This window comes from Poecilia reticulata, chromosome 23, assembly GCF_904066995.2.
Source record: "Poecilia reticulata chromosome 23, P_reticulata-male-v2, whole genome shotgun sequence".
Classification (NCBI taxonomy): domain Eukaryota; kingdom Metazoa; phylum Chordata; class Actinopteri; order Cyprinodontiformes; family Poeciliidae; genus Poecilia; species Poecilia reticulata.
In genome coordinates, this window is record NC_088852.1 from 2730909 (window position 1) to 2750178 (window position 19270).

Consider the following 19270-nt stretch of genomic DNA (forward strand, 5'->3'; position numbering starts at 1 on the left):
TGGACTGCCTCCACACATGTGACACCAATGAATAATCATGTTGGTGCTTTAAAAGCCACTTGTTAGTTCATCTCCACATGTGACAATGGTAAAGACGAAGGAGCTGTGAGGACATCGGAAATGCTATTATTTGCTAGCACAAGACCTCCAAAGGGTATAAAACCATCTCCAAAGGCCTTGGTATCCCTGCTTCAACGGTGCGTAATGTTGTTAAGAAGTTTTCCAGGCATGGAACGGTCAAGAACCTCCCTGGACGTGGGGGGAAGAGAAAAATTGATGACAGAAGTCTTTGACGGTTGGTGCGAATGGAGGAAAAAACACCACGTCAAACATCTAAAGACCAACGTGGAGCCGTCTGGTGTGATTGTTTCAACAAGTACCGTACGACGCACACTAAACAAAGTGGGGCTTTATGGGCGGAGGCCAAGGACGACCCCATTGCTGAAGAAAAGACTTAAAAAAGAACGTTTGATCTTCGCAAAAGAGAACCTGGACAAACCTCAATCCTTCTGGGACAACGTTTTATGGACAGATGAAACAAAAGTGGAGCTTTTCGGTAAATCACACAAACAATATGTTTACAGACGGCGCAAAGAAGCCTTTAAAGAAAAGAACACCATACCAACAGTCAAGCATGGTGGAGGATCCATAATGCTGTGGGGCTGCTTTGCGGCATCTGGTACTGGAGGCCTTGACCGTATCACAGGCATCATGAAATCAGAAGATTATCAAGCAATTCTAGAGCGAAATGTCTTGCCCAGTGTAAGGAAACTGGGTTTGCGGCGAAGATCCTGGGTCCTCCAGCAAGACAACGACCCAAAGCACACAGGCCTGGTTGAAAGGGAAAAATGGACTGTTTTAAAGCAATGAGTCCTGATCTCAATCCAATTGAAAATCTTTGGGTGGAGCTGAAATCTGCCATTGGAGAAAAGAACCCTGCAAATGTACAAGAGCTTGAGCATATTGCAAAAGAACCGTGGGAGAAAATGCCGCCAGAGACGTGCAAGAAGCTTATAGATGAATATAAGAAACGTTTGGAGGCCAAACGCTGCGCAACCAAATATTAAAGAGAGGTGTCAATATTAGTGCACATGCTGGTTTTCTGTTTTGTCCTTTGGAATTAAAATATTTATGTTGAAATGGTAATTGTCTTAGTTAAATTACTTTGGACCTCAAATTGAAAGATCCTGCTGATATAATTTTCGAACATTTCCATTTATTTCTGAAGATATTCACTCAGCTATGCAAATCATGAAGGGGTGCCAATAATGGTGAGCATGACTGTATATTAACTAATATAAGTTAAAATGACAAAACCTAAGTAGCAACTTTTTTATGGGTCTTTAAGGATTTTTTGCCTTTGCAAATTGAGTATGGATGTAGTTATATGTTCTCCTGTAGGAGGCGCTGTTTTAAAGGAGTTTTGCTGTTTCTTCACTCGCAGTAGAAAACATTTTCCCATACCCAGTTTACAATATTTTAATAACACAAGATCTTACGAAGTGCTTTTGATTTAGTTTCTAAGTTTGGTCTTACTTCAAATGTACAAACTAAAGTAAACAACCGACGATACTTGGAGAGATTTTGCGTTTTTACAGTGCAAAAAACGAATCTAAACCTACATTTAGGCCCCATCTCCACGGAAACGCAGTATTAGGGAACCATAAATAATTTTTTGAAATAATGTTTTAATCGAGTTACACAACAAAAATTGAAAATGCCTCATAAATAACAACAATAATGGCAGATAATTGTTTTGTTTCCGCTCATTTCAAGTTCATGAAATCCTCTGTTCATCACGCTTTGTTGTTCTCCGTTCTCGTGTTTACCGCTAACCGTTTGAGGAAGTTTCATGGCCTGTACTCAATGATTAGCGCCACCTACAGGTGTGGTGGAGTAAAACAAGCATTTTATGTTGTTTTCTGTGTTTCTGTGGGGATGAAAACATTTCTGGAAACGCTCCCATGTGAGCAGAGTCTAATGTTTCTCAGCATTAAACTTTAAATTTAAAAAGAAATCAATATTTTATATTTTAATACATAGATATGTTTTCCTCAAATCCCTCACACTAAAACCATGCGGTCAAATATTGGAGCTTTTGTCTGAAACAACTAAAGCAGGTGTCAAACTCAGGGCCCGGGGGCCAAATCCGGTCCGCCACAGTGTCTTTTGTGGCCCTCTAGACTCATAAGTAGAACCCTTAAAATTACATCAGTCAAATCAAAGCAGTTTTTATCTGCTGCCAAATGTAAGTTCCTCCAGTTTTTCTGCAAAATCAACAGATCGTTGCATTTTTTTATTTGTTTTTGCATTAATGGATAATTGTGTTGTGAGTTTATTGCAAATTTTCTACAAAAATTGGTAAAAACCATTTGGTTTAAGTGATACTAACTCCCACCTGCAGGTGGTGGTATTTCTTTAACGCCGCTGCTGCATCGTCTTAATTGATGTCAAGTTATAGACTGTGATTGATTAGCGGAAATATCACTAATATTTCTACTCCACAAAACTAATTTCAAAAATGGCCAAAACAATGAAATCCTGGAGGACGTGGTCAATGTGAAGAGATGTTCAGTATCATTTCATTTACTTATCGAATGCAGAGACATCTATTAATAATATTCTATACCGCCGGCCCTTTAAGAACATTCGTGACCCCAAAATGAAAATGGGTTTGACCTAGAGGTTTCCCCGTCAGTGGGTGGAGGAAGGTGTGCGGCGTCGGTGACGGCGACAGGACCGGCGCCGGAGGCGGCAGCTCGCCCAGGTCGTCCATGGAGTGGCTCTGGGTCAGGAGGGGCGGAGCCTGGCTGTCCGACCCCGCCCCCTCCACAGACAGGAAGAGAGAGGAGCGGCGACCCTGAACTCGGGCGCGCTCGGACAGAACCTGCTGCTGGTACAGCTCGGCTCGGCTCGGGCTCATCAGTCCGCCGCCGTCGGGTTTGCATGGATCGTCTTTGATCCCAAGACCTGAAAGGAAAGAAACTGGACTGATTCTGAACAGAGAGGCGCCGCAAACATTTCAGGTTCCTGCTGGGAGGTTTGACCTTCAGGTGACCTCAGGATTCAGAGATGAAGATGTTTTAAGTGATGATGAAGGACAGAATCACCAAACGTTCACAGTTTGAACAATTTAATGACCACAAAGCAACAGAAAGTATTAGCAGGATACATTTAAGCCAGATTAGAAAACGGCCTATTTAAAACATGTTAGCATAACGGCTCACGCTGCATTTTCTGTTAGAACGCCTCGCTAAAGTACTCTCACATTTTATCGCATTACAGCCGTAAACTTTACCGAATTTATGCAACAAATTCTAACCATAAAGAAAAAATATGCATTATTTCCAGGGATTCCTCAGAAAACCTGCTGCTGCTGCTAGGGGGCGCCAGAGCGCCACCGTGTTTCCCATTAATAATCGGTTAATCCAAATAAACAGATCAGCACTTCGCTGTTTAGATGCTAAAAGTATTTTTTTAGCTGCTGGTGATTCGTTTGCTACAAATGAAGCGTTCGCTAAAGGAATGTTGTTGGAGCACTAAAGGCAATAAAATGTTTAATTTCTTACTTAAAAAAGGAATTAAGTTGCTTATTTTCTTATCCTTTAATGTATTTTTAAAATATAAAAAGGTTAAATGAAAAATGAGCAGATTAATCTGTGGGAATCATTGTTGGTTTATCTCTGAGTTTGTGGTGTGAATACTTTAGCCAGGCGCTGTGACCTCTGTGAAGGTCGCGCGTTCTACTCTGGGTGACGAACAACACAGTGAAGTCAGACAGACGATGACGGGCGATGCTAACCCTGCTCCTCAACAGGAAGTTGTTTCAACAGAGGAGACTTCCTCCTCTGGGGCTTGTTGGGCGCAGCTTGATGTCCCACGTTGGCGTACGGGTTTTCTATCGGTCGTCCCCGGCGACGGGACAGCGGCGAGTGTCCGAGGGCGGGGCTGGTGCTGTGGAGGGACAGTGTGGAGGTCTGCGTGGCGGTGTGGAGCGAGGCGCCGGCGGCGTGTCCGTCGGGCTGCGGCGGTGGCGTGTCCTGCAGGATGATCATGGACCGCGCTTTGCGCTGGCGCTCGGCGTGGGCGTGGCTCCTGGCGTCCGACAGCTCCTGCAGCCGCGGCTCTGCCCCCGGCTTGAAGCTGGAGCGAGTCAGGCCCTCGCCTCGGGCCGGCGGCGGCGGCGGCAGGAAGGACGGCGGCGGGCCGGAGTCGAACAGGTACAGCGCAGAGGGGGACGGCGGCGGGGGCGGAGCCGTCTGAGGGGGCGGCGGGATGGAGCCGTCCGTCAGAGACGAGCTGCGAGGGAAACGGCTCTCGTGGATCAGAGCCGAGATCCTGTCGTCGTCCGGCGTGCCTGTCGAGGTAACCATAGAAACGGGAGCATAAACAGCCGAGAACCGTTTAAAGTCCCCACCCCTCCAAATCTAACCAAAAATGGATCAAAAGTTTATGCAAATGTTTTGTTTGTGCTGCTTTTGCTTTGAAGAAATAGTGAAAGTTTAAAGGTCAAAAGGTCAACTTGCCCCACCCACATTACCCAAATACAACAAAATTGGTGTCAAATGTTTTGTTTGTGCTGCTGCTGCCATTTTGAAGAGAGATGTTTCCAGAGGTCATTAGAGGTCCTCATCAATATCTTCTAAATAAAAGCAGCACAATTGAAATTTAATGCCGCTCAAAAGTATATAAGTTGATGCCAAATTTTTTAGATTTTGTAAAATTGAAATAGGGTTGACCTCTGACCTCTGGAAACATTTTTTATTATCTTTTGAAATAATGGCAGCACAAACGTTTGACACCATTTTTGTTGAATTTGGAGAAGGCGGGGGGGAAACGTCACCCAGGCAGCGGGGGGTTGACGGGTCTCACCGAAGCTCTTGGTTCTGGACATCCCTCTGGGCAGCGGCATGGTGCTCTTCTCCGGGGCGGAGGGCGGGACCAGACCCTGGCGCTCAAACAGGGACTGCAAACACAACACGCTCTTTAGCTCCCCCACTGGAGAAAACTGGAACTGCTGCAGTCACACAGCACGTCTTGATGCTTAAGTCACATATTTTGCTAAAATCAGATCTTTTTGCATGTTTTTTCACATTGATATATTTATTACTGAGTTGGACAGCGCCGATTAGCCGCTGTAGCTAATAACCAACAAGATTCCACCTAGAAACGCCCGCTGGCAGAGGGCAGTCCTCCAGCAGCCTGAGGAGTTAAATTTTTTTTTAAGTTGGCAGGAAATTTTAAAATATGTAAGTATGTGTTATTGGAAGAAAACCCTAACCATAAAATCTTAAAATAAAAATAAAACACAAACATGAAAAGAAATAAAAAGTCAATTTTTTATCCTTTATCTGTGATTTGTCATTTTATTCGCTGACATTAGCATGTAGATCAGTAAAGACAGGAAGTGGTTTGTTTCAGTGAATAATAAAATCTTTAATAACCAAGTTTAGCCTGGCAGGATGAAAGTAAAGCCTGGTGGCCCGCCAGGCTGATAAAACACTGAGGGAATCCCTGAACCAAGGCTATTCGGTTTGTGTTCAGAATAAAAACTGAAAATGATTTTTATTTCTGTGTAGTTTGTTTCACATCAGTCATGGAGGTTAAATAGTTTTTTGTTTGTTTTGCTGTTAGAGTCGCTAATCGTTTTCCGCTCGTCTTACGTTGATCTCCGCCTGCGTGATGCGTCGGCTCATCGGCCGCTGCTTGACCGTCGCCGCCCTGAAGTCATCGGAGGGGCGGGCCCTCAGAACCACTTCCTGTTGACCTCCGGCCAGCATCTCGTCCAGTTTCTCTGCAGGAGAAGAAAAAGATCAACAATTTGGAGGACAAACACAGAAAACACGACGAAGGCAACAGAGACGCCACCACAGAGCGACTTATCAGGGCCGCAGAAACAAACATGGCCGACGGCGACTTCTCTGTTGTTAAACTGACGTGATTTTCTGAAACGAAAATCTGTGTGAAGAAAAGTTCTGACACAATTGGAACCGTCACAATGAATCATGATAAATTACTTTAAATTCTGATGATTAATGTTGTTTTGACGGGCCGTTTTGTGTAGAGAAATCTCATAAACCATTTTATTTATGGTTTTAGTTGTGGTTTAATTTACTGTCCAGTTTTACATTTTCTCTAGACATTTAAAGTTTATGCTCTTTGAGAAACTTGCATTATTCTGAACTTCAGGATTGTTGGACCATCTGGTCTGTTGTGGTTCTGCTGGTGTGACCTTTGCCCTCTCGTGGTCGTTGTTGGTTCTGTGGAAATGTTTTAGTAGTTAAATTTTAGGGATTCAGATGCATTTTTAAAATCTTAATTCCCAGTTTCAGTGCTGCATTTGAGGTCTGATGAAGCACACAGATGTCAGATTTAAAGGAATTTGTTTTGAGAGAGAGAGAGAGCAACACGATCAGTAGATAACAGGAAGGTTGGGTGGAAAATACTGGATTTAAATTCTGCAGTTTGCTGTAGAATTGATTAACTTGTTGAGCAGAACTGCTTGTTTTTTTAAAATATGACAAATGCATCATTGATCCAAAGTTGTAACTTATTTAGAGTTGCTGTAGATGTTGATGGCTGTGGGCAGGAAGCATCTCCTGTAGCAGTCTGTATTGCAGCGAATTTGAAGAAGCCTCTGTTTTTCAATGGTGTAATTGCACTGAATTCCCAGTAATACTCTTTTAGATTTATTTGTTTTGCATTTAGTTTGTAAACCGACTGTCCAGAGGAAAATTTATTCGTTCTCTTTTGGGTGAAAGTTTTTAGTTTTCTATCTTGATGTTTGAATATGAAGATTTTTATTTTTATTTCACTGAAACAAAGTCAGAATGGGTGAAGTTTAGATTTTTAATCGACTTTTATTACTGATCAATAGTTGTTCTGCCAGAGGTTAAACATCTAAAAGAATAAAAACAGATTTAATGACATTTTCCTTATTTTGCTTTTTTATTTGGTGCTGATAGAAAGTGGGCTCACAAACATCCAGGAGTATTTACTAAAATAGACAAAAAATGAGGAAACGACATGTTTTATTAAAATGAGTGTTTATTGCTGAACAGCTGAAAAAAACCTGCAGTTCTCAGTAAATGTGTCAGAACTGTTGGGTCGGCTCGGTTCTGAATGTTTTGGTTCCTCAGAAATGTTCGGCTGCGGCTCTGAAACGTCACAAACACCAATCAGAGACGCACAGCGTAGCTCCGCCTCCGGGTGTTTAAATCTCAGGCTCTGATTGGCCGAGAGGAGGAGAACGCTGTGCGTCCCGAACATTACGACACAGAACCTGACCAGAACCATACTGAGGTCCAAGTGACTCACCGTAACGGCGCCTCCTGGCTGCAGACAGAGCAAACATCAGCAATAAAAAACATCAAACTGATGAGTGTTTTTAACTCTGAGTTGGTTTTTAAACTCGGTTTGTTTTTAACTCTGAGTTTCTTACCGATCTCCTCCAGGTCGGCCGTCATGGACTTGGACCGCAGCGTCAGCGACGTGCTAGGGGCTCGCTTCGGAGGGGGCGGAGCTAAGAGGTAGGAAACAGGAAGTTACCATGAATTGGTTCAACAGAGCCGGACTTTAACTGTCCCTCAAGTCCAAATGGGTTTTATGTCCTGACAGAAGTTACTGTTAAACATCATGTTAGATATTTTATTAGTTTTATTTTAAGATGGAGAACCAACAGATTGAATTACCGTATTCTCTGGTCTATGAGTCGCTTTTTTCTGACTCCTTTTAAAACCTGTATAAAAACTAATTTTTCATTAATAGGCTTTCAACCCATTTTTTATAACTTTTAACTGTGAAACTGTCACTTTATAGTGTTTTTAATTCATTATTGTGTTCTTGGCTTTGTCGCTTTCTTTTGTTTTTTTTAAATTAATGTGCACTGCAAAAACATGAAACCATACCAAGTATTTTTGTCTTGATCTTGGTACAACATTTTACTACACTTGAAAAAGGACAAAACCAACTTACAAGAAGCTTTTCAGTAAGTTTTAATGAATCATTTCTCAACATTGAAAAAATACTAATTCCACTGGCAAATTGGTATAAAAAATGTTGCCAGTGGAACGGGAACTTTTTATCAATGTTCAACAATTATTCACTTCAAAGTTGTCATGTTTGGCAGAAAAGTTACTTTTATTAAGGGCTAGACAGAAAAAAAAAACACTTGGTAACATTTTGAGTTTTTGCAGTGCGCTTGCTAATGAACCACAACACCAGCCAATCAGAGCATTCCTTTCATTTGTGTTTTCTACATTAAAACCCTGAAATATTCCAGTCTGCTGAATTGAAGCATTTTTCTTAAATCTTAGTTTTATTTTGTAGTTTCTGATAATTATTCTGATTTGCTGGTTGTGAGAGATTTAAAAATACACACCGATATTTATCGTTTGTTCAGAAAACAGCAACACATGAAGTTGTGGAAAAGTGAAGAGTTTAATTGTTGGATAAATCATGTTGGCTCCATCTTTAAAATCTGAACTGTACCTTTAAGACGAACCTCTAATGTCAGATTAATTTACTGCAGGAGGTTATAAATGTAAAACTCTGAGCTTAATAACTTCAGGAATTACAGCTTTTATCTGTTTCTGCAGCATAAAACCACCTGAATTTAGAAACATTTTACAGAACAAATGAATGTTGGTGAAAAGCTGCATCATCAGCTGCACCTTTCTTCCTGATCAGGTTGGTTTCTGACTTCCTGGAAACCGAGACGACCTTCATCAGCAGGCGACTTCCTCCCTGCCGGATCAGAGAGACGACCTGGCGGTGACCCACCTTCACCACGTCGCTGCCGTTCACCTTCACACAGCAGAGGTCAGAGGTCAATCTGAGGAACGGTTTAAATTCCACTGGAGGATCAGCGACCTCTCACCTCTATCAGGAAGTCTCCGGTCCTTAGCCCCGCCCTCCAGGCCACGCCCCCCTGATCCACAGACTCCAGGTACTGCAGAGCAGGAAACGCCGGCGTGGGAGCAAACTCCTCGATGGGCGTCTCAGCTGGATAAAGGTCAAAGGTCAGTAAAAACTACAGCACAGGGAATTCTGGGTAAATATAAAATGCACTTCCTGGTTTTTGCTGATGAAACTGCAGTTTTATGGAGGAATTTTTCTGCCATAATCCAAGAGCGCAGATTTTCAGCCTGAAAACAGGATTTCATGTCTTTCTTCTCAAAACCTCTCCTCGTGCTCACACATAGTCTCTGCTTGCTTTTGGAAACGCCTTTTGTCGCTTGGCAACCTCTCTACCAATAGAATGAAAGTGTTGTACTGGGTGTTTCCTTCTAGCGCTGGTGTGCCTGTGTGGCTATTATCCATAGTAGCAACCTGCGCCACCCACTGGATGGAGGGAGAAACGGCGTCAGCTTTCTGCTCCATGTTACACTCAACATCTGATCAGAAAGCTGACATTGTTGTTTCTCCCTCCATCCAGTGGGTGGCGCAGGTTGCTACTATGGATAACAGGCACACCCAGTACAACTCTTTCATTCTATTGGCTGAGTGTTTGCTAGGTGACTGTGCCAAAAGATGGTTGCATGTCTTGTAAGCACAAGGAGAAATTTTGAGAAGAAAGACGTGAAATCCTGTTTGCTCTCGACTTATGGCAGAAAAATTCCCCCATAGCTTTTCTCCACGCTGGTACACAGACCCTGAACCTGCAGTTCAACCAGCAAAAACCAGGAAGTTTGATTTAGTGACGATCTGGAAATGACTAAATGTAAAACACCACAGCTGCAACATATTCTTCCTACTGATGTTTTTGTAACTTCTATGGAAGAGGATTAGGGCCACTGGAAAAAAATAAATATAACTGTTCTGACTTTACTCTCAGAACTGTTTTAAATTTTTTTCCTAGTGGCCCTAATCCTCTTCCGTAAACTTCACTATTAACTCTACCTTAGAGGAGTTTAATCAGCAGCTGCTGGATGTTTATGCAGTTATTTATCAGCTAATCAACAGCTTCGCAGCAGTGACTGGAATCCAGTGCTGCCATGTGATCACAGCTCTGTGGCTGTTATGCAACAACACAGCGAGGAGTTTTCCTCTCTAGGTTTCAGATTAAAATATCTTTGTTGGTTTCTCCGTCCAACCACCCACCACTCCTCCGTTTCTACCTTTAGCTCCTCGCAGGACGAAGCCGAATCCTTCGCTTTCTCTCTTCTGCAGCACAGCCGTCTTCTCCTCGATCACATAGTCGCTGGAACCAGATGCAGATTGGAGAAAACAACTGAGATTATTTGCTAATCCAGATTTCTGTCCTGTAAATAAATGATTGCCTCAACTTCAAAGGTCACTTTACAATTTGTTCTTCCATTTTAATTTCAAGGGGATAATATGGAGTATTTAAGAGCAGGCAGCATCTTCCCTGTTAGAGGGATTGTTGCTAACGATCAGAAACCATTGATACTTAAGATTTATGCATCTGGTTTTCTGAGGAAGCTGTCCTGCTATGTTTAGGCTAAAGTTGGTTTGAACTTTAGGTTCTAACCAGAACAATAATCATCACTAAGATGGAAATCAGTGAACACACTGACTGCTCAGAATTACTCCACAGAACCACAATGACTAAAGCAGGTCTAATGTGTGCTAGGTCTGAGTTGGAAAAGACCAACTCGTCAACATTTATAGGTAATAAAGTGCAGTTCCTGAGTCTCACCTGTAGGAGGTGTAGTTGTCGTAGGAGCCCACGGTGTAGTGTCTGAACAGCCGCTTCGTTCGGTCCTCTCTCGTCTCTGAAACATAGACATCACATGTTGGAGGCTGCTGGGAAGGGGATGGGGGACAGCAGAGGTCAGGGGTCGTCAGGTCGTTACCCAATCGCGGGTCATATTGTCTCATCTGGACTTCCTCCACGCAGTCGGCAGGAAACCAGCCGGTTCTGCCCTTCACCGTTCCCTCCCAGAAGCCTCCTTCGCCGATCGACAGCACTGCAGACACAAACCGGGTCAGAACCGGCCCAGACAGTAACTTTAGTATTTACTTGTTGGAAACTTATGACCTTCACTGCACTACAATTCAAAGACAAATATTGGTGACGTAGAGCTTTTGTAGCAGAGTGGTTCTACATGTCAGGCAGTTTCAGCAAGTTCTGTAAAAACACTCATAATTTGTACCTTTGAAAACTTAAAGTACTTTAACTTCAGTAAAGTTTTGACTCAGCAAAATGTATTTGAGGTAAATAAGATTAGATAATGAGTATCTAAATAGTTCCCAAAGTTCTGAACAGGGATTGCTGTGCACCATCATGGCTTCCAGCCCAACAAAAAGGAAATGTAGAAAAACAAAATGGCTGCTGTCAGGATCAAACCAAATGAGATGGAGAAACGTGAGACGATGTGGACAAGCTGATTAACGTTCACTACTTGGTGAACATGAAGAGTGCTGCACCATTATAAAGGCCGTAGGAACTCTTCAGGTGAATAATGAGGCTTTAGTGACTCCCAGGTGAGAACATGGAGTAAAACACGTAGGCTACATGTCCGTTTTAGCCGGCAGATAAAAGCTACGTTAGCTAAGCTAATTCTGCTAGTTTGGCAGTAGCTGCCTCAGCAAATATCACTGATATTTATATAATATCACACAGAGGTGGGTGGAGTACTTAAAATGGTCACAATAACAGATTCTACTGGAGATAAATTGTCCCAGAAGTTATCAATGATCAATGATCGTTTACTGTTGCCATGACAGTCGGTTACAGTTCCTACCAAGATGGCTGTCAGCTACAAAGTTCCTGGAAGTGTTCTGTACTAAAGTACTAGAGTTGATCACTTTGTCTCCCACTGACCTTTGACCCGCTCGCCCCGGTGCAGCTGGATCTCTCCGGGCCCCTGAGGGACGTGGGACCGTGTGGCGATGAAGGTGCGTCCCGGCACAGCGCTGTAGAGCCTCCTCTTCCTCATCTGCGGCGTGTGGGGGGGCGAGGAGGGCGGGCTGGTCTCCATGTGGCCCCCCCCACCGGGGCTGCGGGGCGACACACCGGTAAGAGGCGCTGGTCGGACCGCAGCGCGGTGCGGATGCAGCGGGGCGTACCTGAGGCGGCGCGGGTGGCGTCTCAGGGAGTGAGTGTGCGAGTCGTGATGCGTCTCCAGGCTCTGGAGGGAGGGGCCGGGCGAGGAGGCGGGGCTTTCCAGGGCGTTGTCGCTGGCCGAGCGAATCAGAGAGCGAGGAGACGACAGGCCGTTCCCGGCTGGGGTTCTGGTGGCGCCGACCCGGCGGCGCTTGGTATAGGACGGGGTTTCTCTGAAGGGAACTACTTGGACACATGAAGACACACAGAGTTCACCTCAGCAGCGGCGCCAGCAGGACAAACGCCACAGACGGTTAATTTTAGATCCTATAAGTAATTGTATTTTATATTCAAATTTATTACAATATCAGGTAAGTATATATATTTTAGATATTTTCTATTGCTTATTGTTTGTATTTACCAGAGTGAAGAATTAAGAAATATTCATTTAAAATGTTCTGGTTCTCAAATGAAACCAAGTGGAAAGCAGCTGAAATACATACCTACACTGTAAATATATTAATAAAATTAAAAAGGAGGACATTTATGCCAACATTTTGAGAATATTTAGAAATTTTCTAGAAAAAAAGAGTTTGAAAAGTCAAAAATTTGCTACAAAATTTTTATTTTTCTACAAAACAAATCCAATTTCAGCTTTTTAAACTCAAAAATAAAAATTTTATGTAAAACAAAAAAATCCAATCCTTTTCTAGCAAATGTTAAACTTTTCAAACTCAGGAATGTCCTGGTTTTTGCTATAAAATCCTCAAAATGTCAGCTATTCTTACTGTTTCTTTCTCCCTGGCATGTCTCCAACACGCCGCCATATTGAATTAGATTCTGTTTCACAGCCATAAAAAGGACCAACTCAAACTCTGTTAATCTTTCTAAAGCCCAGAATCTGATAAAACCTTTAAACATTTTGTTCCCATTTAGTTCTGCTGAGCTGTTAAAAATGTGAAATTAAATTTCTTTAAGCGATAATTAATCTGGGTGTTTTTTCCAGCCTGACTCTGAATTGTGTTTAAACTCACCAACATCAGACGTTTTGTGGATCTTGATGATTTCAGCCAAATCAAAGTTCCCAGCGATGATCGCCACCTGAACACAAACAGATTAGAAGTTTATTACAAATAAATATATTCTAAAATCAATCGATCATTAACCAAGCATTATTTTAGCAGTTTGCTGCTATATTTGTTTTATCTGCCTGGTTGGGTTTCCTCAGATCCACAGATCAAAATAAATAAAAATTATTTTTATTAAATTTTAATGTTATGACATATTTAAACGTCTTCATTAAAAACAGGTTGTTTTTTTGTAAATTCTGAGCAAAAAGAAGATTTGGGTCGCTTTTATTGAAAGAGAAAAATTCAATAAAAGTGAAAAAATATATATATTGTATTAATTTTCCAATAAACGTGATTTATGTATGTTTTTCAGTAAGAATGACCTAAACACATATGAATGTATATTTTCTGTCTTGTTTTCACCTGAAAGGCCGTCTGGTTGTTGTAGTTCTTTATGTCCTTGTTGGCTCCTCTGAACAGCAGAACCCGGGCGCAGCTGTCCTGCAGAACCGACACCAGACATGTCAACACGGCCATGTGACCGACCGGCTCACACACACACACACACCTATGTGTATGCGTGTGTGTATGCATGTGTGTGTGTGTGTGTTACCTGGTTGTACAAGGCACACAGGTGCAGCGCCGTGTTTCCTGAGGCATTCTGGGAACTCATGTCGGCGCCGTAGAACAGCAGGTGCTCCAAGTGCTGCACGTTGCCATAGCGACACGCCTGAACACCAAAAAAAAACAAAAAAAAAACACGCCCACACACGGGGAATCAGAACTGAACAGAACCAGTCATCAGTGGAGCAATGAGAGAGAGTGTGTGTGTGTGTGTGTGTCACCTGGTGGATTTCCTGCCACCCGTTCTCATCAGTGATCCCTGTAACCATGGCAACGAGAACTCTTTCAGCGACAAAGTGCTTTTTGTTTTTTCACAGATAAATTATCACTGATGGTGTTTAAGCAGCACAGAGGTCATTCCCTCTCTCACACACACACACACACACTCACCAATGGTGGCGTGGTCCTGCAGCAGCAGCTCGCAACAGTAGGGGGCGCCGCCCACCATGGCAGAGTGGTAGAGCGGCGTCAGGCCTCTGCTGTCCTTGTAGTCCGGCGACGCGCCGAGGTCCAGCAGGGTCTGTGGAATCAAAGCGCGGGGTCAGAGGTCGGGTCGGGACCGGGCCGGAGACCCGGCAGCCGGACTCACCGTCAGGGCGACGCTGTTCCTGCACAGAACGGCCCGGTGCAGAGCCGTGATGCCGTCTCTGGTTCTGAAGTCCAGGTGGGCCCCGCCGCTGCGCAGAACCTTGATGAGCTCACAGCTGTCCTCCAGCTGGACAGCCAGGGTCAAAGGGCACTCTGGGGGGGCAGGGAGAGCGTCTGTTAGCAATCAGAACCGGGTCGACCCAACGCCGACACAGATCGGAGTTAAACGGCTCTAACAGAAAAGAGCTGAGAATCCGGAGAATTTATTTGTTTTTGTTTAATAAAATCATAAAATAAAAAAAAACTGTATGGTAACTTTTTTTCATCTTTATATATAAATGTGAATCAGAATGAAAAATTAAGAAAGATTCAATTAAAATGTTAATCAACTGAAAAAGATTTCCGTTCCATTTAAAGCTTTATTTATAACGAGGCGGTGGACAGACGGTCCGGCTCACCTCCGCTGTCCGAGTCGTGGAAGTTCGGGTCCAGGCCTTTCTCCAACCATTTGGCCACTTTCTCTGCATTCTTCTGGTGAACATGTTCCATGAATCGCTTCAGATTGGCCTGAAACACCAAAACATTCGGTTTGAACAGTCACCATGGCAACAAACGCAGCCAGAAGTCGCTGTCCGAGCCGGTTGCTACCTTAGTGTGAAGCTTTGCCAGCTGTTTGTCATCAACATAGCTCTGAGTGTAAACTCGTCTCTTATAGCGAAACTGAAACACAGAGAGAGAGAGAGAATCATGAAACCAGAGTTAATTAACGGATCCTCGTTAAGCAACAGAACCAGGCGTGTTAACGAGGTCAACGGGACAAACACAGGAGCTGCTGAGGAAACCGATGCTCAGAGAAACACGAGGAGAACAGGAAGTAGAAGAACTGGGAACTGAACAGTTCTTTCCCCAGAGGTTCACTGAACCGTCTGATGAAAAATGTCTGATATTTTAAATCTGAACAATCGCGACGCTGCTTTCAGGCAGAGACGTTTGACCCCAGAGAGTTCTGACACTCATTTAGTCAAAATAAACCTGGATTTATTTAATCAGTTTATCTGCTCGTCATCACCAACTGATGGTTTTAAGTCTTGATTTGAATTCTGATTAGCTGAATTATATTTGCATGAACAAGTTTAATTTAAGTTCATATTTAAGGGAAACGCTGGTGATGGTGAGTCTGGTTTACCTCCAGATATGGGATGGGAGTGATGTTGGGCAGAGGATACTCCTTCAGCAGGCGCTCCTCGTCCAGAAACTTTCCGGCTCGGCCGTTGAACGCCGGCTGGAAGAGACCATAGTTCAAAACATCCGACAGAGACTGAGTCAACGTCACCAGAACCCTCTGCTTACTGGTCCAAACTGGTAACTCTGGGTCCAACCGCAAACACTTCTGAGAGAGCCGGAGCCAGAGAGACAGACAGACAGGGGGGGACGGACAGAGAAAGAGACAGGACGGACACACAGACAGGTTTGTGTTGTGTTTCATGATCCACGCTTCGGTCCGCGCTGGCGCCCTGTGCGCGCGTTACCGTCTGCTGCAGGTCCGGGATCCCGATTCGGACCACGACGCTGTTTCCAGAGGGCGGGTCCTCCCCGTCGTCGTCCCTGGCGACAGCAGAGCCTGTTGGGTTGCCGTTAGTAACCGCCTGTTGCCGCGGGCGATCATGTTTGGTGTCAGCGGTCGGACTCAGAGGCATGTGGCTGGAGGTCAGAGGAAAAACTTTATTTATTTACAGTTTGAAATGAACATGTCACATGTTGACAAAAAATTTTATGAAAAGGTATTTTAAAGACCAAACTGAAAGAAAAAAAAATTCAAATAAGTTTCTAAATAAGTTTTTATTTCAATTTAAAACATCAAAAACTGCAGATGTGTGTCTGTTTGCTGAATTTCTGGTTAAAATGTTTGTTTTTCATTCAGTGGGTAGAAAATCTAGACATTTTATTCAAGTAAAAGTAGAAAGTCGTGGAGTAAAAATACTCCTAAAAGTACAATTTCTCCAAAAAGTTACTCAAGTAAATGTAACTAATTACTAAACAATCAGCCATTCTTCTACATGTTTAAACACAAATCAGGCAATTTGTAAATGTAAATACAATAATAAATACAAATATATCTATAAGAAATGATAAAGTGATCTACTGACTATATATTTTAAGCTACAGCTGATTTACTCTTTGTTCTATGAAACAGAAATACAACTTTCCATTTGTTTACTTCTGAGATTAAAAAAAAATCCAATCATCTCAAATACAAAATATTTTTAGTAGTCTACCAAATTGTGAAATTTCATTAATTTAAAAAAAAACTGGCCTAATATTAAAATGTTTTATTTAATCAGTCAGGTTAAAAGAATCCCTGCTGCGAAGCCGTTGTGATTCCAACATAAATTAATGATGAGTCACGATAAAATAGTTTTATATTCAGTCAGTGGAGACAGACATGAGTCTGAAATCCTCCCACAGATATTTTACACCTCATCTGGTCCAAGGCGGCAGGGAACCTCCAGTCTGACCTCCGGACGTCGCATCACTTCCTGTTTTTCACGCTCAACACAGACGAGCGGCGTCGCTTAAACCGACCAGATACGTTTCCGTTTATACGAGGTAAAATGGCATGACTTGAGCAGAAACAATTAATCGGATGAAATGATTAATCGTTAATTGGAAGATACTGACAAAAAAATCCAATTTCCTGACAGGACAACACACTGAGAAGCAATAAAAGTAACCTAAAATATAAAGATTTTACATATAAGATGAAAACAAATGTTTAATATGTTCTACCCAGAAATACTAAAGTGTCAGTTTTAGCTTCGCCTGTTTGAAGTTCTGTAAAAAATTTAAAAAAAAAAGATCTACTAAGCAGTTCTTGATAGTTTGCCATCAAAATTTTTCTCCAAAACTAAAAATAGGACTTTTTATCTAAATATTTAATTTGTTAGCTAAATCATTTTCTTCCAAACTAAATATTTAGCTTGAAAATGAAATGTTTTAAAAACTAAATCATTTTCTTCCAAATGTTCAGCTAAATTTTTACCCAAAACTATATACTTAGATTTCTAGCAAATATATTTAGTTTTAAAACTATTTAGCTTCCTAGCTAAATCAGTCCCTAAATATTTTGCGCTAAATATTCAACTTGCTAACTAAAGATTTAGCTTCAAAATACATATTTAGCTTTACAGCTACATAATTAGCTTCCAAACTAGCTAAATATTTAGTTCGAAAACTAAATTTTCACTAGCTTAATCATTAGACTCTACACAAAATATGTAACTTATTAGCTAAATATTTTGCTTGCTAATTAAAATTTTGTTTGAAACTGTGGCATTAATAAGTGAATCAATAACATGATTTTAAAAATGCTGATGTTCAGAAATGAGCTCTCATTGTTTACAATCATGCAACAACCTGAATAACTGCACAATTATTGCTGTTCATTTTTTACAGTGCAAACAGCACTCCATAGCTTTCAGATGATCCTGATGAAATAAATGCTGAGTAGGGAACTCAGACTGATGCAGAAGTTGGAGCTACCCTTCAGCTACTTTGTAATTTGCTAATAAAAGCTAATTTCCTGCAGGTTTCTGTTGACGCAGAGTCTGGAGCCGCTGCAGTCGATGATGCTCCAACGAAAACATCGTCCCGTCTTTTAATTATCGTTTTCTATTAATCTCCACTGCTGGTAATTGCTAGCTTGCGCGGCGGCGATGCCGACGGAGTCAGAAGTTTGTGTCGGGCTCCATCACAGCCGGGGATGAAAGCGAGGCAGACGGGGAGGCGAGTTGTGAGTTGTCATAGAAACTGGATTAGCAGGGAATCCTGTGCTAACCTCTCTGTCACCGTGTGTGTGTGTGTGTGTGTGTGTGTGTGTGTGTGTGTGTGTGTTAAGAAAAAAAAAGAAAAACTCCTGATCTACATGCTCACTGTTGCCATGGCAACGCGGTTGAACAATTTCTCAGTAGCTGCTGACTCTCTCTCTTTCTCTCTCTGTCGACCCACTAAACTGCCTTCTTGTCACAGCAGGATCAGCCAGATGCGAACAAATTCATCAGCAGTTCAAGATTTCCAATATCAGATCAATATCAAAGGTTCTTAACTATGTGAAGAAAGTTTTTAAGTCGTTTGTTTTGGTTGCGTTTACCCAGAATGCCCTGCGATGTAGTCCACTTCCTGCTTTAAGTCGGAGTAAAAACTTTCAGCGCAACGACTCGTCCCAGTGAGGCAGCCATGTTTACAGATGAAGGCCGTTAATGTTTCGTATCCAGGGGCGTAGCAATGATTATAACTGAAAAATATTTGTTTTGACCTTGCCACATTTACAGTAAAACATTACCGCCCTCAGCACTATTTTTATCACTTTGTCAAAGAATCCATTCCTGATACAACAGTAAAACTTCACTTCAGGTATTTTACGTTTCAGCACACAAATAACTTCATCAAATAAAGGGACAAGTTAGGAAAAGACGACCAAAAACCATTGGAAACCTTTTGTGTCATTTACGTTGTGACAGAGTTCTAGCTAGCACAGATGTCACACCTTCTGCTATATTAGTGCCACCTACCTGAGACTGATGTGAGCGCATATATCTTCGTGAACAAAGAACAATGTGTCCTGTAGCTCTGTGTCTGTGCTTGCAACTAACCGCGTCTCACCACCAGCCAGAGGCCTTTTTCATCCAATTATATCAAAATATGTCATCAAACAGTCAAACAAACCAAACCCTTTACAAAACCTGTTCCCATCCTTGCCTGTGGGGGCGCTGCATCAAGAACTATTGAAGGAAACAACACAAAACCACTGAAGAAGACAATGAGTGCAACCTCCTTCTTCACAAAATGTAAACATCAGATTTGAGCAGTGTTACGATTTCTCTTTTGTCTTTGGTAAAAGACTGCGATCCATTTCTCCCTCTAGCGCTGGACTAGTATGTTTGTTTTGGTTGTTTTTACCCAGAATGCCCTGCAGTGTAGT

The 19270-nt window shown here is 42.4% G+C and overlaps 1 protein-coding gene and 1 long non-coding RNA gene across 14 annotated transcripts in view; one reads left to right on the plus strand and one right to left on the minus strand.

Annotated features, from left to right (window-relative positions):
• The window catches only part of LOC108165868 (uncharacterized), a 29496-nt gene extending 20670 nt beyond the window's left edge, over window positions 1–8826 (plus strand). For all 3 annotated transcript variants that reach the window (XR_014085990.1, XR_001776197.2, XR_001776195.2), the window contains 2 exons: window positions 7455–7529; window positions 8689–8826. This is a non-coding gene — a long non-coding RNA (uncharacterized LOC108165868). The remainder of the gene's footprint in view (window positions 1–7454; window positions 7530–8688) is intronic.
• The window catches only part of shank3b (SH3 and multiple ankyrin repeat domains 3b), a 50072-nt gene that overhangs the window by 7866 nt on the left and 22936 nt on the right, over window positions 1–19270 (minus strand). The window contains exons 1-25 of one of the 11 annotated variants that reach the window (XM_081603706.1): window positions 18440–18543; window positions 15822–15993; window positions 15643–15682; window positions 15479–15574; window positions 14941–15012; window positions 14751–14859; window positions 14294–14445; window positions 14095–14224; window positions 13926–13963; window positions 13694–13810; window positions 13504–13581; window positions 13045–13111; window positions 12034–12256; window positions 11789–11964; window positions 10818–10931; window positions 10661–10736; window positions 10119–10201; window positions 8879–9003; window positions 8673–8805; window positions 7442–7522; window positions 7318–7335; window positions 5664–5794; window positions 4873–4966; window positions 3803–4357; window positions 2680–2970 (exon numbers count right to left, since the gene is read on the minus strand). In XM_081603706.1, coding sequence (XP_081459832.1) covers window positions 2680–2970; window positions 3803–4357; window positions 4873–4966; window positions 5664–5794; window positions 7318–7335; window positions 7442–7522; window positions 8673–8805; window positions 8879–9003; window positions 10119–10201; window positions 10661–10736; window positions 10818–10931; window positions 11789–11964; window positions 12034–12256; window positions 13045–13111; window positions 13504–13581; window positions 13694–13810; window positions 13926–13963; window positions 14095–14224; window positions 14294–14445; window positions 14751–14859; window positions 14941–15012; window positions 15479–15574; window positions 15643–15682; window positions 15822–15958 — 3136 coding nt within the window. In that variant the 5' untranslated portion in view covers window positions 15959–15993; window positions 18440–18543. Of the gene's footprint in view, window positions 1–2679; window positions 2971–3802; window positions 4358–4872; window positions 4967–5663; window positions 5795–7317; window positions 7336–7441; window positions 7523–8672; window positions 8806–8878; window positions 9004–10118; window positions 10202–10660; window positions 10737–10817; window positions 10932–11788; window positions 12257–13044; window positions 13112–13503; window positions 13582–13693; window positions 13811–13925; window positions 13964–14094; window positions 14225–14293; window positions 14446–14750; window positions 14860–14940; window positions 15013–15478; window positions 15683–15821; window positions 15994–18222; window positions 18413–18439; window positions 18546–19270 lie in introns of those variants that run through there. The other 10 variants (XM_081603707.1, XM_081603704.1, XM_081603708.1 and 7 more) reach the window with 10 other exon arrangements.